Raw genomic sequence first — 23,776 nt, forward strand, 5'->3', positions numbered from 1 at the left:
GCAATCGCATTATGTTTCCATGAAGAATATATAATAAGAATAAGGAAAATATGAGTTTTCGCGACTCAGAATTCTATTTGCTTAGAAATTTTCGTAAAGAGAAATCTATTAAGATAAAGAAAATTACTATATTGATATATTAATTTTGAATTAATAACAGCAGGAGATTTAATATAAACACAGCTAGGAAAATTCAATTCTGTTTCGTTCTCATAATTGTATTTATAATCGAGGCGTTAAGAGATTAGCTTGAGATCTGGTGAACAGCAGTACTACAAATAAATCATTCGATGCTAATATAATCGTGTACCGATGAAATACGATATCTCGCCAGTCACATAACGTTATAGAGGGTTAAATAGCTTTTGTCTGAGTGATAAACTGGCAGGGTGAGGAAAATACTTGTTGCCTCGCTAGCAATCTGAGCTCGAAAGATCTAATATCTCGATACGAGTAAGATGTATTGAATTGAATGCCTGATTAACGACGCTACGAACCAATCTACCCAACTTCATTTTCTGGAAATGTCTTAATTCCAGTACCGAAATATACGAATAACGTACAATTTTTTTACAGATTACATCTTAATAAAATCGATAAGATTAAAAGATACGTATACGTATATCGTTGTTTGTTTAGAAATAAATTTTTAGATTCTAAGAATTGATTCTGATTGCGAGAAATCTTCATCGTTGCGAAATTAAAGATTCAAAGAAGGATTTAAATATTTCCTACGTAAACATCTCGCTCGCGTCATTCTTCTGAACCGACTGATTTTATAATGAAAATCATGCATTATAACTTTAAATAACCAAGTTCTCAACCGTCTCCTACATATTCACAATCCACAGTAGATCATTCGAGCCACACCCAGCCTGTCGAAGAACAAAAATTTCCAAGGCTCCAATCGAATAATTAATTTTTCAAGAACACGAATCTTAAGGCCGCGAACGAAAAAAAACCTATTTCCCTGTTTGCAGCCGCGCCTTTACAATCTCTTATAATTGTACCGAAAACGCCAGCTGCTCGCACTGTTCATTGCAAAAAGCAATTACCGAACGTAAGATTCTCTCCCTTTTTCAAATGAGAAAAAATACCGAAACGCATTCGCTCCGGGACAGCAGCGGCCATTGGAACTATACATTATCGCGCGATTGCATTGCTAATGCGGAATGACGTGTTGTGCCTCGCCGTTGAACCCATGGCATATTAGTATCTGCGTCTTAAGCCGTGCACAAAGATAAAAATCACCGCTTTCCACAGTTATCCCGCAACGCCTTCCCCGTGATTCACGTGCGTGGAAACATTGCATACAGGGTGTCTATCGATAACTGCGAAAGTTTGATCAATGCGAATTCAAATAATCGAAGTTTCGTATAATTGAAAAAATCCTCCTTCGTTGTTTCCACACGTGGAATATCGCGATTAGATAGCAGATCTTTATGCGGACCTATATTTTCTACGAATACAATTACAGAAATAAAACTCTAAGTGATATTTGTTTTATCTAGTGACAACCATAACTGATATTCTACTTTGAATATCGTAGATATCTACGTATTATCTATGTGCAGTTGTTTATTTTTGCACATTTATATCTCACGCAAGTTTATGAATACCAACAGGACAATGACGATGTATATACATATTCTACGTTAAACATAATCTACAAGCAATATACATATGTAAAATTATGTAAGGCATTAAAAGTACAGCGCTTGTTATAATATTTAATAGATAAAGCAACTTTCTACCTACGTTCCATTCTTTTCCATTACTTTTATATAAATACGAACTTACATAATATCCGCAGCCCGATTTATCAGATTCTGTACGGAAAGCAACAAGAAAGATCTTCTTCGCGTACTGCTAATTATATGGCAGCGTAGTGTAATAACGGATATCTGAGTGATTATTGATAGACACCCTGTATATGCGCGCGATTGCCAGCAATTGAATAACGTATTATAGGAATCTCCATAGCATCGTCATCTTCTGCCTTCTACCTCGTGTTTCTTTCAACTACGGTCGCATATAGGAAAGAAAAGACGTCGCCGGTGGTCGAGTAAACTTTGACGAATCTATTTTTTGCTTTGCTTAAGACGCGTTTTTGTGAATTATTCCGCGACCTCTTCGTCGCGATGCTTTTTACCGAGCGCCAGATGACCGACGTTGATCGAAATGTCTCTTGAGAATGGATGTCCGTGTGCCCCAGCGATTAAATCGACGAACTCGATTTTTGCCGCGCTGCTTTTTCCCAGCGTCGTTTGTCATCATTTTTGGAGTTCTCTTAGCGGGAGAGTACCGCGATGTAAAGTCTGTCTTATATATATTTCGGATGAGCACTGCGAATCGCCTTGCGAAGATGATCGTAGAATCATTCGCTTGATTATTGGTATCGTCCGTTTTCGAAAAACTATATAACTCCTATTGTAGTACTTTTGTACTTTTATAGCGACATTGAATTGTTTAGCGTGTTTGGGGAATATCAGCATAGATAATTTTATTCCGTGCTACGTATCGTCACAGACCATGCGAGTTTTGAATAAAATATTGCATCGTAACATAAATCTATTCTGTTCTTATATCTGTTGCAACATACATACGAAGAACGCATCATACATAGAAACTGGATGACTTTATGTTACAACCTAATGATTTCTTGCATTCTGTCACCATACACTTGATTAATTATTAGCAGTTCGAGTAAAGATATTCCTAACAGTCGTAAGAGGAAAATCTACGTTATTGTCTACGAGGTACATGAGTCATTTATTCTGTATATTATAATTGGAAAATAATGTTGATATTTATTAACCACGCGTATTACAAGGAGAACTAAGTTATACTGAATATTTTATCGTAAACGTATCTCATTGAAGTTTGTAACACGTTTAAAATTAATAAAAGTCCCGTAACACACGAGCAACCTAACGACCAATGCGTTACATAGAAACTGTTTAATGCGCTTGCTAACATCTCTTTAATTCAAATCTTTCGTAAAAATTTGAATATTCTTAGACATCCAGCATATGTAAAAAAAAAAAGAAAAAAGCAGAGAAAAGAAAGTATCAGTGAAAGCCTAAACGTTGTTCGGACAAAGCAACACGTTGGTAGAGCGTGTAAAGCGCGGGTCAAAGGGTTGGTGGTTCCGTAAACGCGTGCGTGACGACTAGTTGCATCGGAAGAGAACTCGATTAGCGTAGATCGCCAGATAGCCGGCGTGTAAACGTCGCTGAAAACACTTTCAACGCGGCACGACGCTTTATTAACATCCACGTTTCCCCGTATCTCGATTAATAGTCTCGCGTGCATAATTGAATGCTTGCGGGTAGCATAATTTATCGCGACCACGGACTATGTGGAACAATCGTACACGCTTCGGACACGCTCGAGAATTCTCTTCGTGAAAATGTAAATTCGTCATGAATCAAGAAAGAACCTTCTTTTCCTTCTTCTTCTTCTTCATCTTCTACTTCTTCTTCTTCTTCTTCTTCTTCTTCTTTTCACTGGTTCAGGGGATTTCGTTATTTTTTATTTTTATTCCTTCATTCTTTCCTTGCTCCTTCTTCGATGTTGAGAATCGAGATTAATGACAGACGACGATGTGCCTGTCGACGTGCCGCCAGATAGATTTTCTCCATAAGAGAAATAGATTTATTGTGAAGGTTTATTGCGCTATTACGCGAAATTTATTGCGCCTGGACACGATATTCGTCGGTATGCTTGAAAACTGAAAGCTTGCAGGAAGTTAGATGCTAGACAGTTTCTCTTGGTTCTTTAGTGCTAATGCTACTCGATGGTGCTTAAAAAATATTCTTTCAAAGAGTGAAATTTACGAAGCTGATTATATATTTTTGGGATATTGCAAATAAATTTAATCACGACGTCCTTGTTCTGTTTTCGATTCTTGTATCAATTATAGAAATCGATGGATTTTACGCGGAAATTTTTCTACGTGTTTTTGTGCGGAATCAAATTTGCGAAGTTGATCGTCGATCTTCGTGGAATTAAATTTACGAAGCTGCTCGTGTATCTTTCTTCTTTGGGATAATTATTCTTTTTCTTTTTTCCAATTCTCGGTAACGATTAAAATTAATGTTTGCATAGCGACGTTCGTTTCTAGAGGTTTTCGTGCAGCACTAAATTTACGAAGTCGATTTTGTATTTATGTGGAGTTAAATTTAGCTACCATAGCTATAGCAAATAAAATAAAGCTAAACGTATGTCTTTGTTTCACGAAATTATTGTTCCTTTTCTTCGATTCTTATTAATGGTAGAAATCACCTTTTAAAGATGTCCGCGATATCATCGAGACACATAAAGAACAAGGAGTCTAAGAAAAAAGAAATTCTGCATAAAAGACCAATTTCGTTGCCAGGTAAAAAGAGGCACTGCCAGGTCGAACGTTAAATTTATCAAGCCTAATCGATCAATAAACTTCATTTATGTTCCTCTCTCATGTAAACATAGTTACGCCGATGAACAGCTAAAGTAACACGCTTAATTCATTACTGAAAACATTCCTGACGTCAATGTACCGTTCATTTCACAGATTCGAAGAATATTTACAATTTCCAACACTTGAAACATCTTCGTTAATTACTTACTGCCTTTGCTTCTTCACGATAGAAAAATACACCAACCAAGTCAAACAACGATCACAATTACGAGACATAAACTTGCACAAACGTTAAGAAATTCGCCAAAATCAGTCCGTAAAACCTCGTAAACCGGAGCAAAAAACAAATTGCAGAAGCGATGAAATGAATAATCGACGGGTGCGCGATAAAGAAAAAAGAAGGAAAAGTTGAGCAGGCGCTAGCGAATCGATAACGCGTTTTTCACTGTCCGCTGGTAATTACGTTCGGCCGGAGAGTGAAGTTTGGCTAACAGTGGCAAACAGTGGAAGATCGGCACGAGGCGTCGCTCGAGCAGAACGATCTTCTTGCATCGATCACGCTGCCGAACTGCATCGCACGCTCCCGAATCAAATGTAACCGCACTCTGTTTAATCACAGTTTAAAATCGCAGATTCACCCGGTGGAACGCCACGAAATCGACCTCCGTGACGACCCAGCCACTCGCCATAAATCTCCAAGCGTTCTCCCCGACACAAAAGCCAACAAACAACCGCTGTACTGTTTACAGTATACCATACTTGACGATGGAATCTTAAAATCTTTTCAGTTTCTTTAAAGTCCTGGTTGGCTTTGAAAATCTCCAGAGCTCTTGTAGGTTCTGAAAGCTCGACAAGTATCGAATATATTACGAGCGCGGGCAACATCTTCCATGTAAAATATTAACGAAAGTCTATAAATTTTAGTCGGTTAGCGTAATTCACCTGCGTTATTCGCTTTACAGGTTGTAGTAAATCTCGTTATCGGCTTGAACAAGACGTAGAAAATGAAGCAAATGGTCCGCGAAACCCCGCCTGTATACGTAAACAAATCGCCAATTCAAATTTCATAATAGATACACCACTATATCAAAGGATAAATCAACGAACCTTAGTAAGAAGAGTTCGCAGCCTATATTTGTATCGACGCCCTCCAACGAGGCCTTCCGGTCCATTTGCTCGGTTTGCAAACTCTCATGCTGTTCTCTCGTCCCGTGAGAGAGCGTCTGGTTGGATTCGTAACACGGGGCTCCCTCCTCTCTTTATTTTGGATCTGGCTGGTAGCAGCCAGCCGATCGAGAGCGCCCCTATCCCCGTGGAATCGAGAAACGGCTAAGAGTAAACCCCTCTCTCCTTCCTTTTCCTTCGTTCGTCTCGGTATATATATATATGTATATACATACCCTTGCCAACTTTTGATTTATATCGGCCGCTTAGCATATTTTGTAATTTACTGTTGAGAATCCTTAACGTACGGATCGAACAAGGAGGGGAACGCTGGCCAAGGGCGACGAATGCAACGAGACGAGACGTGAGCAAAGAGAAACGAGAGCAAAGAGACGAGAGAAGGCTACAGTGGCATCGAGATCAGAGCAGAGAGTCGTTCCGTGTTACCACCCCGTGGGGAGATGCCGCCCTAATCTTCCCTCGCATCTTCGCCAGGTTCTCCTCTCTTCGTCTGTTCGGTTGGCCGCGTCCTCGTCCCACCGATTCTATCTGCTCCGCTATCTCCACGACCAGCCTCCATCGCGTCGTTTCTATCTCTTTCGCCCGATGGCTCCCGCGGGGACCCGCGGCGTCCCGATACCATCTCGACAATTTGTACGCCGGTGGATCGTTAAAACTGCACGGGAAAGGGAGGACGCGCGAGAGCCACGGTAACGGCAGCCTAATCCAATTTCATTGTGTCGCGAGTTTGTCGAGGGACTTCTTCATGGGAGACGCTACCAGAGTCGTTTCCTCTTCGATGAGCTTCGTAATACCGCGTCGGTTTCGGTTTGAAGTAGTTTTTTTCCGTGATTCTACTTCTGGGAGATGGCACGGGGTTGCAAGACACTGACGTTTGAACGATCGTCTGGTTGTTGGTTTTAGCGATGGAATTATTGTTACCGATTCGGAACTTGTCACTTTGCAATTTAACTAAACAAAGTAGCTTGTAAATTTACGACGGCTACAGATAGTAATTTGGACATCGTCGTATTTATCATTCTGAATAATCGAGTCTGATCGTATGCATGTTAAGTTTCGTTGCTCTCGAGCAATTACAAAAATTGGATACCGCGAAAATGAAAGAAAAACGTTTCGACGTGTGCAAATTCTATTTCGTAGCCACTGTACTTTGCGCGTGCACTTCGATCGTGAGTAGCTACGATTATAACGATGAAAATAAATAGATATATGTAACTATGACTATGAACGTGACACAAATCACAGACGATTAAAATACCGAGAATTGAACAATTGTACGAGAATAAATTTCGATATAAAATTCTGCGATATCTTCTAGAAGCAAAGTTTCAGCAAGACTAGCTCCGCGAAGAGCGAGATTCTCACACTTTGAAACGCTCGAGAAATGGCGTTTTTTCGCAGCGACTAAGAACATCAGAGAAGTTAAAAAGCCTCGCAGAATCGCGAAGGAACTCGAACAAGAAATTCGAAGAAAAACGAAAGATCGTTATAAGAAACTCAATTAATCGCACTTTCTCTCAACAAATCGATGAAAATTCCGGCGACAGCCGGATGATTTGTCTTACGGTAGCGAAAGAATCCTGTCCAGACGTTTTTCTCCGTGTGTCTTCGCGATGATGTACGATTTTAACGGTGTGGCATTTGTACTCTCGAACGAAATACCTCCGCTTGAAGGTATGACAACGGTATATGCTTAACCCAGACCTTGCGCTCGTGGTTCGAGCGTATATCCTGACTATTAGCGAGCGATACCTAACCCCCGAGAAAATCATCCTCCAATATCATTTCCTCCAATAACCATGGATAAGTCTAATAGCTTCTACGATGGTCTCTTTGGTGTAGAACATATTAAAATTTAAATTATCTGCCTTTAATCTACGAAGTGCAAAATCATGGAAGAAGAAGTACTATTTTGCTTGCGGTCGTTTGAAGTACTTTTCCGTGGCTTCTAAGGTTGTTTAGGGAGATTGAATTTTGAAATTTGTGTTACGGCGAGCCTGAGAACGATAGGAGAAAGGTGTTGAGTTGTTTCATTTGTACGCAATAATTCTCTCTTTATTAGCAATCGGAGTTCGATTTCGCCATTTTTCTACTGGTTGTATCGATTTAATCTTTGAATAACGACTTCGTTCTCAGTTATTGACGCGCACGGTGTGTCGATTTCAATCGTCTTACTTATCCTTCGATTCTAATCGACACTATCGAGCTTCGAAATTTGTGAGTTTCTGTAAAAAGATTCAAGAAGAGGAGCGCAGCGATGACCAGCGTGATCGACCAAATATTATTATCAAGAATAAAGATCTTACAACGCTCGCGCGATTTCAAAGATTTCTTCTCAGCATTTCAAAATTCTTTCTCCAAAATTGAACTGCAGCAAGTTTCCTATTTTTACATTCGCGTCAATATTAGATTCCAGCGACACGGAATCTTATCCGTTTGCTTTCCCCGCCGCCTGTGCTGCAACTTTTCTTCTTCCCGAAGAGTTTCTTAATCCCCGGCTTTAACGTCAACCGAACGAAAGGAGAGTTACGTTCATAAATGACCATAATTACGCTCGGTCCTCGCGGATCTTCCTTCGGCGATATCTTCGAGAAAACCACGATAAATTCACGCATTCTATGGGCCTCCTTAGGCCTGTGCAAAGTTTGTAAAGCATCCCGTGACGGTGCTAACGACAGTCGAGAGTTCTGTATATACTTGCGCAATCCCTAAGACGCGGCTTTAAAGTACATTTGAATCCAGTGAACGTATGGATTTTGTATTAATCGAACATTTCCCTAAGTTCGAACCAAGGATACATGCCACGATACTCGAGAATAAATCTATGGAAATTACGTCGGAAATTATCACTGTCCCGATCTATGATTCTGTAAATTTCTCAAGGAAGTTTTCTGAAAGATCGCGAACACGTGAAACGGTAAATCTCGATGCAGGTTCGTGGCTTAAAAGATTTCTTTTTCTTGTCATTTTTTTTTTCTTTTTCTTTTGTTTTCTTTGGTACGAGTTAGATGCGATAGAAGAATGACGAAATTTACGCTAGAGACAAGACCCGATTTCAGTGAAACAATAAATTTTCCAGGTTGATACGACGACGATCGAGACTAGGAATTGGCGTGGCTGAAATGTGAAAGTCAACCACGGTACATTTTCGTACGAGCAGCGTGATAACACTGCGGAATTTACGACGTTAAAGACATCGACGCAGCTGCACGACGCGAGCCGTAGTATTTTACACACGAGTTTCTGCGAGTTTTATTTTCGTCGCGCTGATCTCTTGCGCGAGGAATGTTCTTCTATTAAACTTTAGAATCGAGTAAAAAAAGAAGGCAGGAAAGTGTGAGAAAGTAGATGGGAGATTCATCGCTGTTTATTTCATCCACCCGGTTATTTCGATTTAAAGGAAGGATATAACTTGGACACGGCTTTATTGTTTATGGATAGTTGAAAGTTGAATGTCGATTGAACAGCAAAGAACGAATTTCATTGAGAAGAATTAATTTATTTGCTATTCAACGTTTTCTTTCGCTCCTCTGGAAGCACATTAGCGTTCAAAGAATTCACGATTGTAATAAATTAGCATTATATTTATAACATATTTACAACTATAATAATGTGATTTAATATATTTAATTTTAAAGAATGCTATTTTTCCATTTATGTCTTCGCAATTTGAAGTTTCACAAAAATATAGATTTGCATAGAAGTGCCTAATCTGACTGTTAATGACAACCGTGGTCATTCGAGCGTCGAGAAAATCCTCTATGAAGATGGAAATATGGTGACACTAAGCTGGTTGCAGGAGAGAATAGAAAGAAGGAAGAAAATAAGAAAAGGGGAAAAATAAAAACGGAAAGGAATAGAAACAAAAGGCAAGCGTAAAGAAGAGTACAATTATTGCAAAATAAAGTATAAGTAAAAGAAAGATAAATAGACAATGGAAAGGACGAAGAAGTTAACGAATGAACAAAAGAAATGTGATGAAAAGAATGTTTATATAAAGATAAAATAAAGACGAAGGGAGGAGGTAACCAAAGAATCGATATATTTTTATACTATTCTAGTTATCTGTCAGTTAATAATAGAACTACCACACCAGTCAAATTGACTGGTTTTACAATTTTATTTTAAAATTCTCACTTTATGTTATATTTTTTTCCCGCCAAGATGTAATGACTTTCACAACGATAACTAAAAGAGTAATATAATGAATTTTATTTTGTTTTTTTATGTATTCAAACTGAAAATAATTTTATATCAAGGCTACTTATACCAATTCCAGTTAGAATGACTGGTACTTGTCAAAGTGCAAAAGGGTCCCACAATCTGTTTATCGAATCCCAATTAACCAGTTTCCTCGTTTTGTACAACTTCCCACTCGTTTTTTAAATTTTTACTACGTATCATTCGATACGACGATATCAGTTATCAGGAAAATTCCAGATCGATCGATAGATCGCTAGATGCTAACACTGATAAATATCACACCAGTCGAAATGACTGGTTCTACAATTCTATAAATGTGTCAACCTTCGTTTAGGGACGATGATCCCAGATGGATTAATAATACTAAAAATGTACTACATAACATGGAATTCCTTCTGTAAGAAACAAATAAATCAATAAATATAAAAATATTCCATTATATATTTTTTAAAGACCAATCATTTTGACTGGCGACTGGCTTTGGTAGAAATAGCTTCGTGTTAACTATCCACAGTTCGAGTGTTAAACTTTACCTTTGTTTCATGTTTATAAACCACGTGAAACCAAGTCCAATTTCCAGACCACAGGCTGAAATAAATACAATGCAATACGAAAAAAATACAACCACGAAACTCACGTATTTTTACGAGATATGATAGAGGCATAATACATCTATATTTATTCTTATGGAAAGTAAAAGTGTCGAATAATTGGATAGATACACGAACGTCTATCTTCATCTGGCGCGGTATCGCGAGAAGATACGCGCAGACGGAGGCACGAAGCGCGTTGCCCTTAACGACGCAAAATTATTATTATCCCTGACGCGGGACGGTGCCATTAAGCGGCGGGAAAGATTTTGCCAGACGACAAAAGCTCGGCTCGCGATCCCAGTGAGCTTCTCGCAAGATAATGTCGAGTAGGGAGGGCTGTTACGCTCGAGTCGGGTCACTTATGGCGCGCCACGGGGTTGCAACGCCGGCATACGGTTTCACAGCAAGCCGCTGCCGTAAAGCCGGTCCAGGAACATCACCGTTTTAATCTAAACGCCCCTAGCCGTGAGTGACAACCGCGATACGCGACACTCGAACGACGAAGCTAAGGAAACCAGCAAATACTTCCTTACATTCGTCGACGATCGAAATTTCCCGAGATTATTCGCTCGTCCCTCAAATAACGCAGTTTCCCTAGTCATCGAGCATCCAATACTTCATCAAACAAATTGTTTATTCCTGTATATTTATTTACTATAAAAAGGTAACATAAATAACTGCGAATTCTAAGATAAATTTTGAAAAATAATAAATTGTGAAAAAAAAAATTGAAGAGGGCAGAGTTAAGTTTCAAGTGATTCATCCAGTGATGTTGAAGAGGAAGGTTGAACTCAATTTTGTGAAGATCGAAGGGTAGAATTTCAGCTTAATCGGATTATTAAAGTAGCGTAACCAACTGAGTTATTCGTCCCATAAATAGCATGATTCTTCTAATCTCTGTTCAAATTCGCCCTAAGGATTTTACTTTAGCGACAAACAATTAATTTACCGAAACTTTCATTCGATTTGCCTGGCAACGTTCACCCAAGATTCATCTGACGTAACTGATCGTACAACACGAAATGCACCGTGAAGAGTTTCTTTCAGTTACGTTACGCAATTAACGATGGAAAGTTCATATTTCCAAGGATTAGCGTCTGAAGTATCGGCGTCGATATTGTTGCTCGCGTTCGGCGACACTACTTAATCGTTTCCCGCAATCCGGCCGGGTGTCGTTGAGTTTTTGTCGGTTCTTTCTCCTCGACACGCGATAGCGTATCATTACATCTCCGACTTACATAGTAACAAGGGATGCATTACGCGTTGTGAAATGGAATTCGAACCGATCGCTCGCTCGCTCGCGGTGGATTTCATTTCGCTGTGCTTGCGTTTCCTGTCATTGGCGATAATAACGTTGTATCCGTTCGAATTGATCAATCCTCCATCACTTTCCAGAACCTGTTCCCACTCTTTCGTTTCTCTCTTTCCTTCTATTTTCTTGCTCTTCAAATTCAACAATCCAACAGATCGAGAATAGTATGACTGATAGAAATTTCATTTCTCCTTTTATCATTCGATGCAAACGCGATACTCGAGCAAGTTTCTTGCCCGAGAATCAGAAAATTGCAGTTATTCCGAGTTATCGTCGACTATATTTACCTGGTAATTTACGAATTAAAGTCGAAGCGATACAGTTTCATTAAAGAACTTCCTGAAAAGCATTTTCATTAAACGATATTATTCTTATTAATTCGTCCGCGTATTCCACTGTTCCTTAAATTTCAAAAGAAAATTTCGTTCGTTTAAACGCGGAATTAAAAATCACGACGTTAACTTAATGTTTGAATAAAAAATGTAACGGCGCGATTACAATCGTGTACGATACCGTAGAAAAAAATTTAAGGAGATAAAAAGATCCACAAATTTACTAAATATGTAGAATCCATCCCCTCTACGTTCCTTTATTGCCTAATTAGAAATATTTCGCCATTTAACCAGCCTTTAAAATGTGCATCACGAGCGCGTTAAAACAAGACCTGTTTTATTATCCCGCGACCGTGTGAAAGAAGTCGAAGCACAACCGCGTTATAAAAAGTCATTAAAAGGTCGACTTTTGACAAAGACGGGCGGCGAGCATTCGAAATGACCGACCGCGGTGTCGCTTTTTATTACACTGGCCGGTTATCATTGCCCGAGGATCTTGTAGAAAACGAATCCTTTCGTACACGATTCTTGCGTAGCTTCTATTTTCAGTAGCGCATGAATCATTCACCGGCGAAGGTGGTTATTACACTTGGTCGTGCGTCATCTTCGAAAGTGGTCCACGTTTTTCGTGACTGTGGAACTTTCTTGAATAATTACCGATTCAGCGACGACAGGTCACCGAGAAGCGGAATAGGTAATTAGCTTCGTTATCTCAAAAGTTACAAATGAGGTGTAATGAAATGTTTTAGAGATTCAAAATGAAATGGAGCGGAACTTGAGTGAATTTTTAAGTGCTTAAGAAATGGCCTGGAATTTTGCTCTTCCGGTATAAGTAGAGTATATACGCACGTCGTATTGACTTGTGCTTATCGTTGGATGATTACAGAAATTCTGAAAGAGCGATAAGAAGCGAAAGGCTGATACGAAGGTCGAGGATGACTAAGAAATCAAGGCTTTAAGGAAACGAACGAAACTGTGATGTACAGGGAAGATTTGATGCATGTAACAAGATGCATGAATCTGATTTAAGAAGCAAAAAGAGCTAAATCTTCCAACCTGAATGAGTTGAAGATTCCCGCGAAAAGGAAATGCGAGAGTATTAAACTGAGGATCGTTACAAAGAAGAATACTAAAGTATATAGCAAAGATCTAGAAAACACAATCACAAAATAAACATATAAACTTGGTCTGCCTACAAAGAATTTGAATTGGCTATGGAATTGGTAACAACTTAAAAAGGGCAATGAAAAGGGATAGAAAAATGCGAACTTAGGCGCACCGGAAGGAAGAATGCTAAAAAAGTTAACAACCTTAGAAAACGATGAAAAGCAACGCAAAAATACGAACTTGAACTGACCACGAGATAGAACGCTGGAAAAATTATTAGCGACCTAAAAAGCGCGATGAAAAAGAACGCAAAAATACTCAAACTCGGATTCGCCACAAAGTAGGATGGTAAAAAAAACCTAAAGAACCCAATGGAAAAGAACAACAGAAGGATCAGCTTAGGATCACCGCAAAGAATACTAAAGAAACGTAGTAAAAACCTAGGAAACATGGAACTCTGAGGAGTACGAAGTTATCCCTTCCAAGGATCCTCACGAAAGACGTGTAGCGCGGTCTTAACTCCTTATTACGCGTCTCGTTGTCCGTTTTATCGTTACGCGGAGATCTGTCGACTACGAGGAACCTGGCGTGCCTACTACAAGGATGGCCTCTGACCCACTTGACGAGGGCCTCGTGTCACGTCGTAAAACGAAACGGGCCCGAGGAACGAGAATCGGCCGCGGGACGAGTGGCATGGCCCGTTTTCGCTGTCTACCGGTGCTTTATGCCCGACACGTAACGCGAGCGAGTTCCCCTTTATTTGAATTTATGATCACAAAACGCCGTAAACGTTTCCTCCTTCTTTTCTTGCCCGACCAGCATACACACCCGCGCTCGCTTTTACCTTCTTGCGAGCGCGCTTCGTTCGTCGCGCGATTCATCGCGTTTTCCTTCCTATACAAACGTCAACGTCGCCGCTTTTGAACGCTAGAAACCGGACTAGGTTGGGTTTTATGGGTCCTAGAGGAATTGCACCGGCCACGGCGTAACCGCGGGAGGAGCTGGATAAAGAAGACCTCGCCGACGAGAAAGGCTGTTACGATAAGACGTGAGATCCAAGAGATATGGGAGTTCCGTTGAACCGAAAGCTCAATCGAGGTGAACGTCCTTGCTCCTGGAAGAATAGGATAAACAGGCTGATGAAATAGAATCGGTTTGGTTGCTTGATTGATATTTCCTTGTAATCGTCTTCGTAATCGGTTAATTAGAATTATTGAATCTGATTTTTTAATACATAGTTTGATACGGAAATATATGTTTCAGAAACTTACTCGATGCTGCCATCGTCGATATCTTTACCTTGCAATGTTGTAAAGTCTGAAAAAACATATGTGTTTGTAGAATTATGATATAAAATAGTAAATCTCAGAAATTCGTCTCCATGTATTAATTGTGTTATTTTCTTGCGATAAATGAACTTATGGAAGCAAGTTATCTGTTTGTCGGGAACTGGCTTCTGAGAGGCTTATATGCAAATTAATTTTACAGCAACATTTCTTTTATGCAAACAAGTTTAGAAGTTCCTATTCCTCGAAATAAAAAGTCGAGTTATATCCACGCCATGCAATTGAATAATGTTATTATTTTCTACAATTCAGAGCCGGAGTTTTAAGTGGAGAAAAGCAGCGTTATTTCTTTCGCTATATGGTCATTAATTCTTCCTTGCAAAACAAGAGCCGCAAACCTACAGAATGATTCCGGTTCTCAGGCTCATTTTCGAGGTTAACACGTCTTCCTGTTTCGCAACGGAAAGTCCGGTTTCTTGCGACCGGGGTCGAATCGCGAGGCAACTACCCCTGCGAAAACTCGACCGTATCGTGCTGTACGGTTCTACGAGATCGAGACAACCTCGACGATGTGTCAAGTGCGCTTTTGACCTCACGATCCCTAAGTCCGATTCCCCGAGTTCCTAGACCGAGACAAGTTTTCGCGGTCGTCCGACTGATCTCCGCGGACAAGCAGCTAAAAATATAGATTCTTGACGTTTCGCGATCCTAGTATTAATATACTATAACATCTAACATTCGACGTTTGTAATAAATAGACTCAGGATATTTATTGAAATTTATATTTTTATAAATGTAATTAGAGAAATGAAACTTAGATGAGAAGTTTCACCAGTTAGATATCACGACAAGTATCGTTATCGTATATTTTGAACATTTTATATATGTTTGCATATTACACACATCTGCACTTTCAAATATCCCATAATTGCATAAAAATCCCCGCCCCAGTCATAAGAATATTTGCGCTTAATTTTATTTATTATCCAAAGTATCCTATCTTCTTTCTTTTTTTTTTTTTTTTTTCGTTTTCGTTTTAGCGAAGTGAATTATGGTAGGTTAAGTAATTTGATTCGTCGTTCGATCGTTACCATCCCCACAAAGTTCCAAAAAAGGGGAACGGAGCAGAAGTCACGCATGTAGAGATCACGATCTAGGCATGCCCGACATATCAAACTTCGCCTTCTTCCAAGAACAGGGAAACGCTTCTAGGGATCTACACGCGGGATTTTAACATTATAAACATAGTTCAGAAACGCGGCATTAAGATCAACGTCCTATGGAACGTTATAAAAAAGATTCGCATCAAAATCAAGATCCTGGAAAGCGACACGTGCCCGACATACCGAATTCCCTCAAAGTTTCTCAAAAGTTCATATACTTTACAAAAGTCGGTCTCTCGTGAACCATTGCAACCTTTTGAGACAGAAGACAGTCTAACAATGAGAAAAAATATTCATTCCAGTTACATAGGATTTCTTTCCAACTGCCGTGAATCGATAACTCTTCGTCCGATAAAAAGAATCTCATAGAACTACAAGACAATTCGATAGAGAGCAAAGTCTGTTCCAATAACAGACCAATAATAGATAGAAGTTATAGAAGTCTTCCGAAAAACAGAATTTCTCTTCATCTTGCACAAACCAATACAATCCAGATCAGATAAAGAAATACAAGAAGAGTCGAACCATACGCAAATCGCAAACCGTAATTACGCAATCTGAGATAACCAGACGCAATTACCGATAAAATAACTGTGCTATACGCTCGAAGAAAGCAGAGCAATCTGCTTTACAAGCAAGATGAAGATCTCCAAGCGTTCTACCGCCGCGTGTTCACCATACCAAGCTCGCCCAAACTGAAAACTCTTCCGGGAACCGAACAATTCACGTAGGAGAAAGGGCGTGCGCGCGAAGGGAAGCTGGACGAGGCGCGATGCGATGAAAGAAGTGGCAGAAGCCAGGCCTCGTCCACGTTGGTCGCATTTAAATTCGCCGACGCGGCTGAACGTCGAAGAACTCGCGTACATATGCGGACCACATACACGGGTGGCGCGTGCTGCGCGCACAGGTGACGTGCGTGCGTGCGTGCGTGCGTGCCCGCCAAGGTAAAAAGCCCCGCGTGTGTCTTCGTTCGTTTTGCTTGCGTCACGTTGGAAAAAGCGGAGGTAAAAAAAGAAAAGATAGGAGGAAAAGAAGAAAGAAGGTGGAACCGGCTGGTCCTGACAATAATAATCAAAACGAATGACCCGAGCAGACAGTAGAGCGCCACGCAGTAGCGAGACCTGTCTTTCGAGTTCGACCGCGGCAGGTCTCAGACCAAGCACGCTCCCTTCCGATACGCCCGATTTCCGGTTTCAGGAACGACGATTCCGGTTCCGAACCGGGCCCTGCCTTGTACCGCAAGCTCGTTCGGGATACAAACACGCGTGCACGCTATCGTCCGACCCTTTCTGACCGACCTGCTCATTCTACGACTATTAGGAATAGACACGCCTTGTTAGTTAGATGAAATTTGTTGGGATTCTTTTGGATTTTCGACATCGATGAGGGGATCGACTTTGTAACTGGTTAGAAGTGATTGTTTGAAGAGCGTGATTTTTTGAAGGACCAAATGTAGCTAATAATTGGACGTCTATATTATCTATTCTATAGAAAGTGGTTTCAGGAGTAGTCTGCTCGAGAGAGAAGAACGTTGATGTAAAGATCTAAGATCTGTTTAAATAGGATTGGTTACTGTTTTGCAGGATTAAAGAACTTTTGCAGGTTCCGATAGGGTTCGTCGAAGCTTTTTGGATTTTCGGCGTTGACGAGGAGCTTTGTAATTAATTAACAGAAATTGACTGCAGAGTTTCTGAACGATTAAATACGGTTAGTAATTGGATGTCCATGTTATCTATACTATAGAGAGTGGTTTCAGAAATAGTTTGATCGAGAGAAAAGAACGTTGACGTGAGGATCCGTGGATTACTTTAAATAGGATTGGTTAATTTACGGATCCTTATAGATTCTGCTACTTTGATTTTGTGCGTTCATTTAGTGAAATTTAAATACGTGATTAAAAGAGATTGTTTAGAGAAAGTGTAACTCTTGAAGAATCGATATATTATACAATATATTATAATAGAGAGTAGTCTCGGGAGCAGCCTATGGAAGATTTGTGAACTGTGGTTCAAACAGAAGTCGTGAATTTAAAGATAAAATTTTGTTAGCTTGATTGTCGGAAGAGCATAGAGACATACATATTCGATCGATCGTGAGAATATTGCTTTAAATAGCAACAAAAAGATTAAAATAGTGGTTGATTACGAATAATTACTTATATGAATTGAATGTATGTATATAGTTGAATGAAAATTCTAGAATCTTGGAGGTTTTCACTCCGTTTTCCCGGAACCGCGTGCTTAATACCGTGTCACTCGTTAGAATGACGAGCATATACACTCCAGTACACGCGTATACGCGTCTGTGAGCAGACGGTGACCCTCCAGCGACCTGGCGACCTCGAAGCTCGCATGGTACGTCTGTCTTGTCGTCGATAATGCTGCACCGTAAGCGCATAATTGCCTCTTTTGCGCGTACGAACGCAAACGGTACGCAAGTTGCGTGGCGACGCGGCAAAAACGGCGCGGTCGTGTAACGTTACGTGGAATAATTTGCTCGTCCGTGTACGGGGAAACAGCCGCGAATTCATGAATTCGTGGAAACCGGCTTGAGAATTACCGCATAGGAGGTGATTAAACTGTGCCACGGCGTCGATTTCTTCTCTTCTCGATTCCTCACCGTGATTTGCGACTCTTTCGTGACAAAACTATACCACGATCTTACGTCATGTTTTAACACTTTCGTGGACAACAATTTTGGCAGGTATTTTGAAACATACCAACCTGTCAGAAATCAAATCGAACAACTACGCTTTTCGTTGACATTTTAATTTCATTACATAAGTACAGAATTAATGTTTATTTCTCGAGAAACAAATGGCTCACTTTCGTGCATTCGTTTATCGCAAGAAGATGATCTGAATTTGAAAAAGTACTCAAAAAATAGAGTTTATAATATTATATATATATATATTATTAATATTGTTTCGTTAAGATACGAAAGAGAATAGAGTTAAGAGACAAGTTAGAATAATAGAAGCTCACAGTAAGTATAGGTAGATAAAAAAATATCGTAAAAGACAAAAAATTAGACATATGTGGGTTACGAAAAAGAACTCGAGCGTGAGAATTTGTAAAACATTGCACAAGAAATGGAAGATATTGGTCGTCACGCGAATTCCTAACAGGAATTGACGCAACTGCAACGCAATTACTAGTTGCGTTATAACGGATCGTCTCGATCAGTCCTTGATTTCAGGCATCATAGGATTTTACGACTACGACGTTTTATAAATTATTGAAATGGAAAGGAGGAAATTGGCACGTTCTGACGTTAGATTCAACCGTAGCCAGCTTGCGAATCACCTCGGACTTTTACTGCATACGAGCGTCGAGGTATCGACATTTTCCTTTTTCAAATCGAACAATCTTTGCTTCGAAATGCAGTTACTCTTGCGATTTCTACACTCGCTTCTATCTCATAATTTCTACGTTCAATTCTATTTTGTAATTCCTGTATCCGTTTTCGAATTTGTTTCAAGCCTCATCGTCATAACTTCGCGGGTTAAATGCTTCTTCTCTCCAACATTTAACACCTTCGACAAAATTAAACATATATCTAGTGTTATATGCTAGAAAGTATCTTATACTCCACAAAAATCCACAAGCGTCCTCTGAAGCTATCGAATATATATATCGTATAATTAAAAAGTGCGATGCCTGTAGCAAAATAAAATTTCCTCAAAAATTCGTGAACCGTGGCCTTATAATTCCTAAACGATACGTTAAAGTCGCATAATCCGGTAAATCCTACAACCCACCCTTAGCTGGAAAATTATAATAATATCATAAATTAAGAAATGCGTTAGCTGCAATACCCATCAACAAAAATTGTCCCAAAAATCCAGCAGCATTGCCCGAAGCATCCAAGGATTAACACGTCAACGATTCATCCGAAAAAAGCACACGTGTCCTCGTCGATCCTCGCTGATGTCAGAGCATCACCCCATAGTATGTGCACCCAAAATATTCAAAAGAGAGCGGACTTAAACTGAGAGCATCGGTACGCGTAAGGTTCCCCGGGCGGATTCGCGATCTCCATGAATCTCAGCGATCCTACATCAGGGATTAGCATCGCATTACCACGGCGCGGCATTAAGAGTACGAGGCGTGGAACGAATGCGCGTCTCGACGCAACGACGAACGAGCTTGGATCCATTTCACGTAAGCCGAATTCATGAGGCCGTGCCGTCGTCGCCTCCGGTTATGAGACGAGCAACAGCTTTCCAGCACGGAAAGGACAACAGAGAGCGCGCGGTACTCCTCTGGCTTTCACCGGCCGTTTTTCCATCGTCGTTCCAATCCGCACTTCTTCAGGCACAAGTGTGCCGAGGGCGACGACGTGTCGCGTCCCGCCATCCTTCTCTACTTTCCTATACGACTCTTTCCTTCTCTCTTACCTCCGGTGTCACCCTTTTCCTCGCTTTCAGCGAACAACCTTTCTCTCTTATTCCGTTGTTCGCTCTTTCTCGCCTCGAGAGTAGACCAGACGATGCCAGAAAGGCGGTAGACAGAAAGCACGGCGTGTACAGAGGGGGAGAAGAGAGACGGAGAGAAAAGAGCAGAGAAGAGAGGGTTAGACGAGTGAGATCAGGTATCAAGTGTAAAAAAAGAGCCATTGTACGGGAGCATCTGACCGTAGGGTAGGTACCTCAGTGGCGATGTTCAGCGCAGTAGAAAAGAGAACGGCAGAGACACGCGGCCTGTCTTCGTTCGTTTAATAGAAAGAGATGGAATGAAGGAGGCCAGAGAGACCGGTGAACCTGGCGGAGGTTGCCACGACACGTCGGGCAAGGACGAGAGCAGGGAAGGAAGAAAAGGGAAGAAAAGGGAAGGAAGGAAAAAAAAGAATGCGCGAGCAAACTAAGAGAGAAAGAACATGAAAGTGCAAGAAAGAGAAAGAAAGGGAAGGAGGCTGTCGTATGCACCGAGAGCGTTGGCAGTTTATAAGGGTCCCCCGTATTGTGGATACGTATTATCATGCTAAATATAACATGTTAACTACTTCGCATAATGTCGGCCCGCGATCCTCTCGATTCTCTCTCCCTGTACGACCGTTCGGCGAATCGCGTTTCCGCGCCCAGAAAATTTTATTGCCGATGGTTCGGCAGATGCGACGCGACTCGCTACGATCCTCGTGCCGAAGGCGACGCGCTTCTCTTCCCGTTCCCAGAGCCCCCGGCTTCTGGAAACGAGAACCTCTTCTGGTACATACCAGGAAGAATCGCTGACATACGATTCGTTATTTATGTACAGTAGCTTTCTTATGCAAAATTCGGATGTCGAAGATTTATGATAATTAGACGTAGAAGCGAACTTGAATATTTTCATGGACCACGGAACGTGTTCAGTAGTTAGTAGAGACGATGTTTATATCGGCAGATTGACTTCGCTAGAAGAAGCTTCGATAGCATTTCTCCATTGTTCTTAAGACTCGTTCAAATCAGTCGACAGTCAAATCAGCAACATGAAATCTCTTCATCGGACGATTTGAATCTGTTCTTTACTTGATTCGAAATGTTCGTTCAAATTGCTGTTCTTTCAAATTGTTTAACCTGATTTTACTATTATTTGACTTCAAGTATTACGGTTTCTTCAAGTATCACCGAAGCTTGAGATACATTTTACAATGTTACGTACGATGTACGTATAACACACGATTTACAATGTGAGCTACACATTATTATTATTTATTTACATTTATTTACATTTACTACACATTAGAATTATTTATAAAAGCGAATGCCCTTTGGATTTTAATGAAAAGCGAATCTTTCTCCTCGTTTCCAACGCTATTTCAAATATCCATTACTTGAAATCAGTAAACTCGACTTGTATATACACAAACTTCAATCTAAGTAACTTGTCGTGTAGAAACACGTGATTGTTCAAACAACATTGTTAGTTCTTTAAAGCAATGGATCTATGCATAATCGATAGTCGATAGAAAGGAACGCGCCGATGCTTATCGTTTATATTTAGTAATGATTGGAAACTATCGATATTTATTCGTCTTTACCTGGTTTTTACTGAGAAAAGTCAACGTTGCGAAACAGCTGTGCCATAGCTGTTATTGATGAGACACATTACGCATTTATTCGCCGTGACGGACCTTGAAAATCTATGAATTAATTATACTTTATATACGCACGAGCGTCGCACGATGTCCGATGATATCGTCATTGAGACGCGGGAAATGACAAATGTACCGCAGTCATCGGCGCTGTCGATCCTACTTTAGCTTATCTTCGTCGTAAAACACGCTGCCATACAATAAATCGCTCTGTTCGTTAGCTAATACCGTATTAACATTATTATAACTTCCCTCAGGGCATAAAGATTCAGCGCGAACGTTTCAAATGCAATCGATTTAGTAGGGGAAAAAAGGGAAAGAAATGATCCTCCAGCCCCCACCGCCCCCTCCGGGGAAACCTGCCATTATCATATCAGTGAAACGTTAAAATCTATCTTTCCGAAGAAAAACAGAAAAAAGAAGAAATTCTCTGTAATCAAGCTATCGACGAGCGCGTTTAATAAAATAGCGTCATCTAGCATCGTTTGCATCGCAACAAAGTTAAACCCTGTTTTAATATCGCTGACAACGAAAGCGATACGATCTTTTAAGTCGTCTCGTAATTAGATCTTTTTCTTGCGACATCTGCATAATCGATTCTGAACTTGTTGCTCGGAATTCTTCGGCAAATGTAACTTGATATAATGAAGAGTGGGCAGTTAAAGCTATAACGAAACTATCTTTATAAATTGGAAAATAAACTCCGAGCTCCTTCTCTTAATTGGTTCTGTATCGATAATAAATTGCTCGGGACAATCAGAGGATGAAATATTATGGTTGCATTAATTCTTGTTTAATAGTAATTACGTGATTATATGTCGCAAGAGGAAAAAACGACAAGTCCATTTTTCTTGATTTTCTGATGTTTGCGTTAGCTATTGAAAGGAAGGACGTTAGGCATGAAATTGCATCGAGAGAAAGTAGAGAAAATGCATATTTAATAACAAACAGTTCTTAATCTTCTTCTTAATAAGATTGAATTTTACAACTTACTTACACTTTTTCGTCAAGATCGAAAATACCAACTAAGATTTAACGTACTTTTCTCCTGCTATGTTCCACGTGTTTTTTCATAAGAGCCGATAAATCTCACAAAGCATTACAAGCAAAGTGCAAAGAGCGAGGAAACATTTCGTTGGCGACCCGATTCGCCATGCGCACTTAGCGCATAGTCGATCGATCCCGAATTGATAATGTCGAGCTGTAAAGGGAACCGCAGTTAAAGGTCGATTCTCCACGGACTGTTGAAGGGGTGTGATGGGCCAGAAGCTGCTAGTGCAGGAGGCGCCTGGCTCCGGTTCCGGTTCGACGAATCGCATGGAAGGCGGCGAAGGCGCCGGAGGAGGGGAACTACACCACTTCCTCCATCAGTACAACCAGCCGTCCCACAGTCCTGGCCAGAGTCTACAGGGTGGCCTTCCGCTTCCGCTTAGCCCGCAGTCCCTCAGACACGACGGTTCCTCGAGCACCGGCATCGCCGGAGTCAAAAGGGAGCCCGAGGACTTGAGCTCGTCGAGAGGGGCGCAACAGTCCAGCAAAAGGCACAAACAGGCTCAGCCGGACAGTCCCACGCCACCGGGAATGTACCATCATCATCAACATCAACTACAGGTGAGACCATCGAGCAATTTGTAACCATGATATTTTCTATATTTAATTTCCTTTCTTTTCTTCTTATTTTGTTTTGTCACACAATAGCATAGAAGCGTGAATTTTTCATAATATGGAGAAAATATGGAAAAAAAGACAGTGTCAAAGAAACAATTAATTGCTGCAATTTTACATTAAAGTACTTTGGTAAATTATTTGGAAGTATTCAAAGATATAGGAAAACTGATTTCACGTATTTTTGCAGTTATTACCTTTCTGCATAGTCAGTGCTTCATAAGAGAGATGGTTGATCTTTGTGTTGTGATGATAATATTTAATATTAGGAAGACTAATGAATCTAAAATAAATACTTAATAAAAATTGACTTCAAAAGATCGAGAGTCTCTCTATCTCTGTGTTTGGAATAATAGCAAATTCTCAGATTGATGTTTAGATTTGTTTTTAAGATGCAAAGACAGATGTATTTAGGTGGGGGGAAATAGAAAATCTAATGCTACTGTATTAAATTAA

The 23,776-nt window shown here is 40.3% G+C and overlaps 1 protein-coding gene across 6 annotated transcripts in view; it reads left to right on the forward strand.

The window, feature by feature from the left end:
- Positions 1-23,776, forward strand: part of LOC126922083 (protein grainyhead) — a 161,252-nt gene that overhangs the window by 111,616 nt on the left and 25,860 nt on the right. For all 6 annotated transcript variants that reach the window (XM_050734290.1, XM_050734294.1, XM_050734296.1 and 3 more), the window contains exon 5: positions 22,906-23,266. In XM_050734290.1, coding sequence (XP_050590247.1) covers positions 22,906-23,266 — 361 coding nt within the window. The remainder of the gene's footprint in view (positions 1-22,905; positions 23,267-23,776) is intronic.

Source organism: Bombus affinis, chromosome 11 (genome assembly GCF_024516045.1).
Source record: "Bombus affinis isolate iyBomAffi1 chromosome 11, iyBomAffi1.2, whole genome shotgun sequence".
Classification (NCBI taxonomy): Eukaryota; Metazoa; Arthropoda; class Insecta; order Hymenoptera; family Apidae; genus Bombus; species Bombus affinis.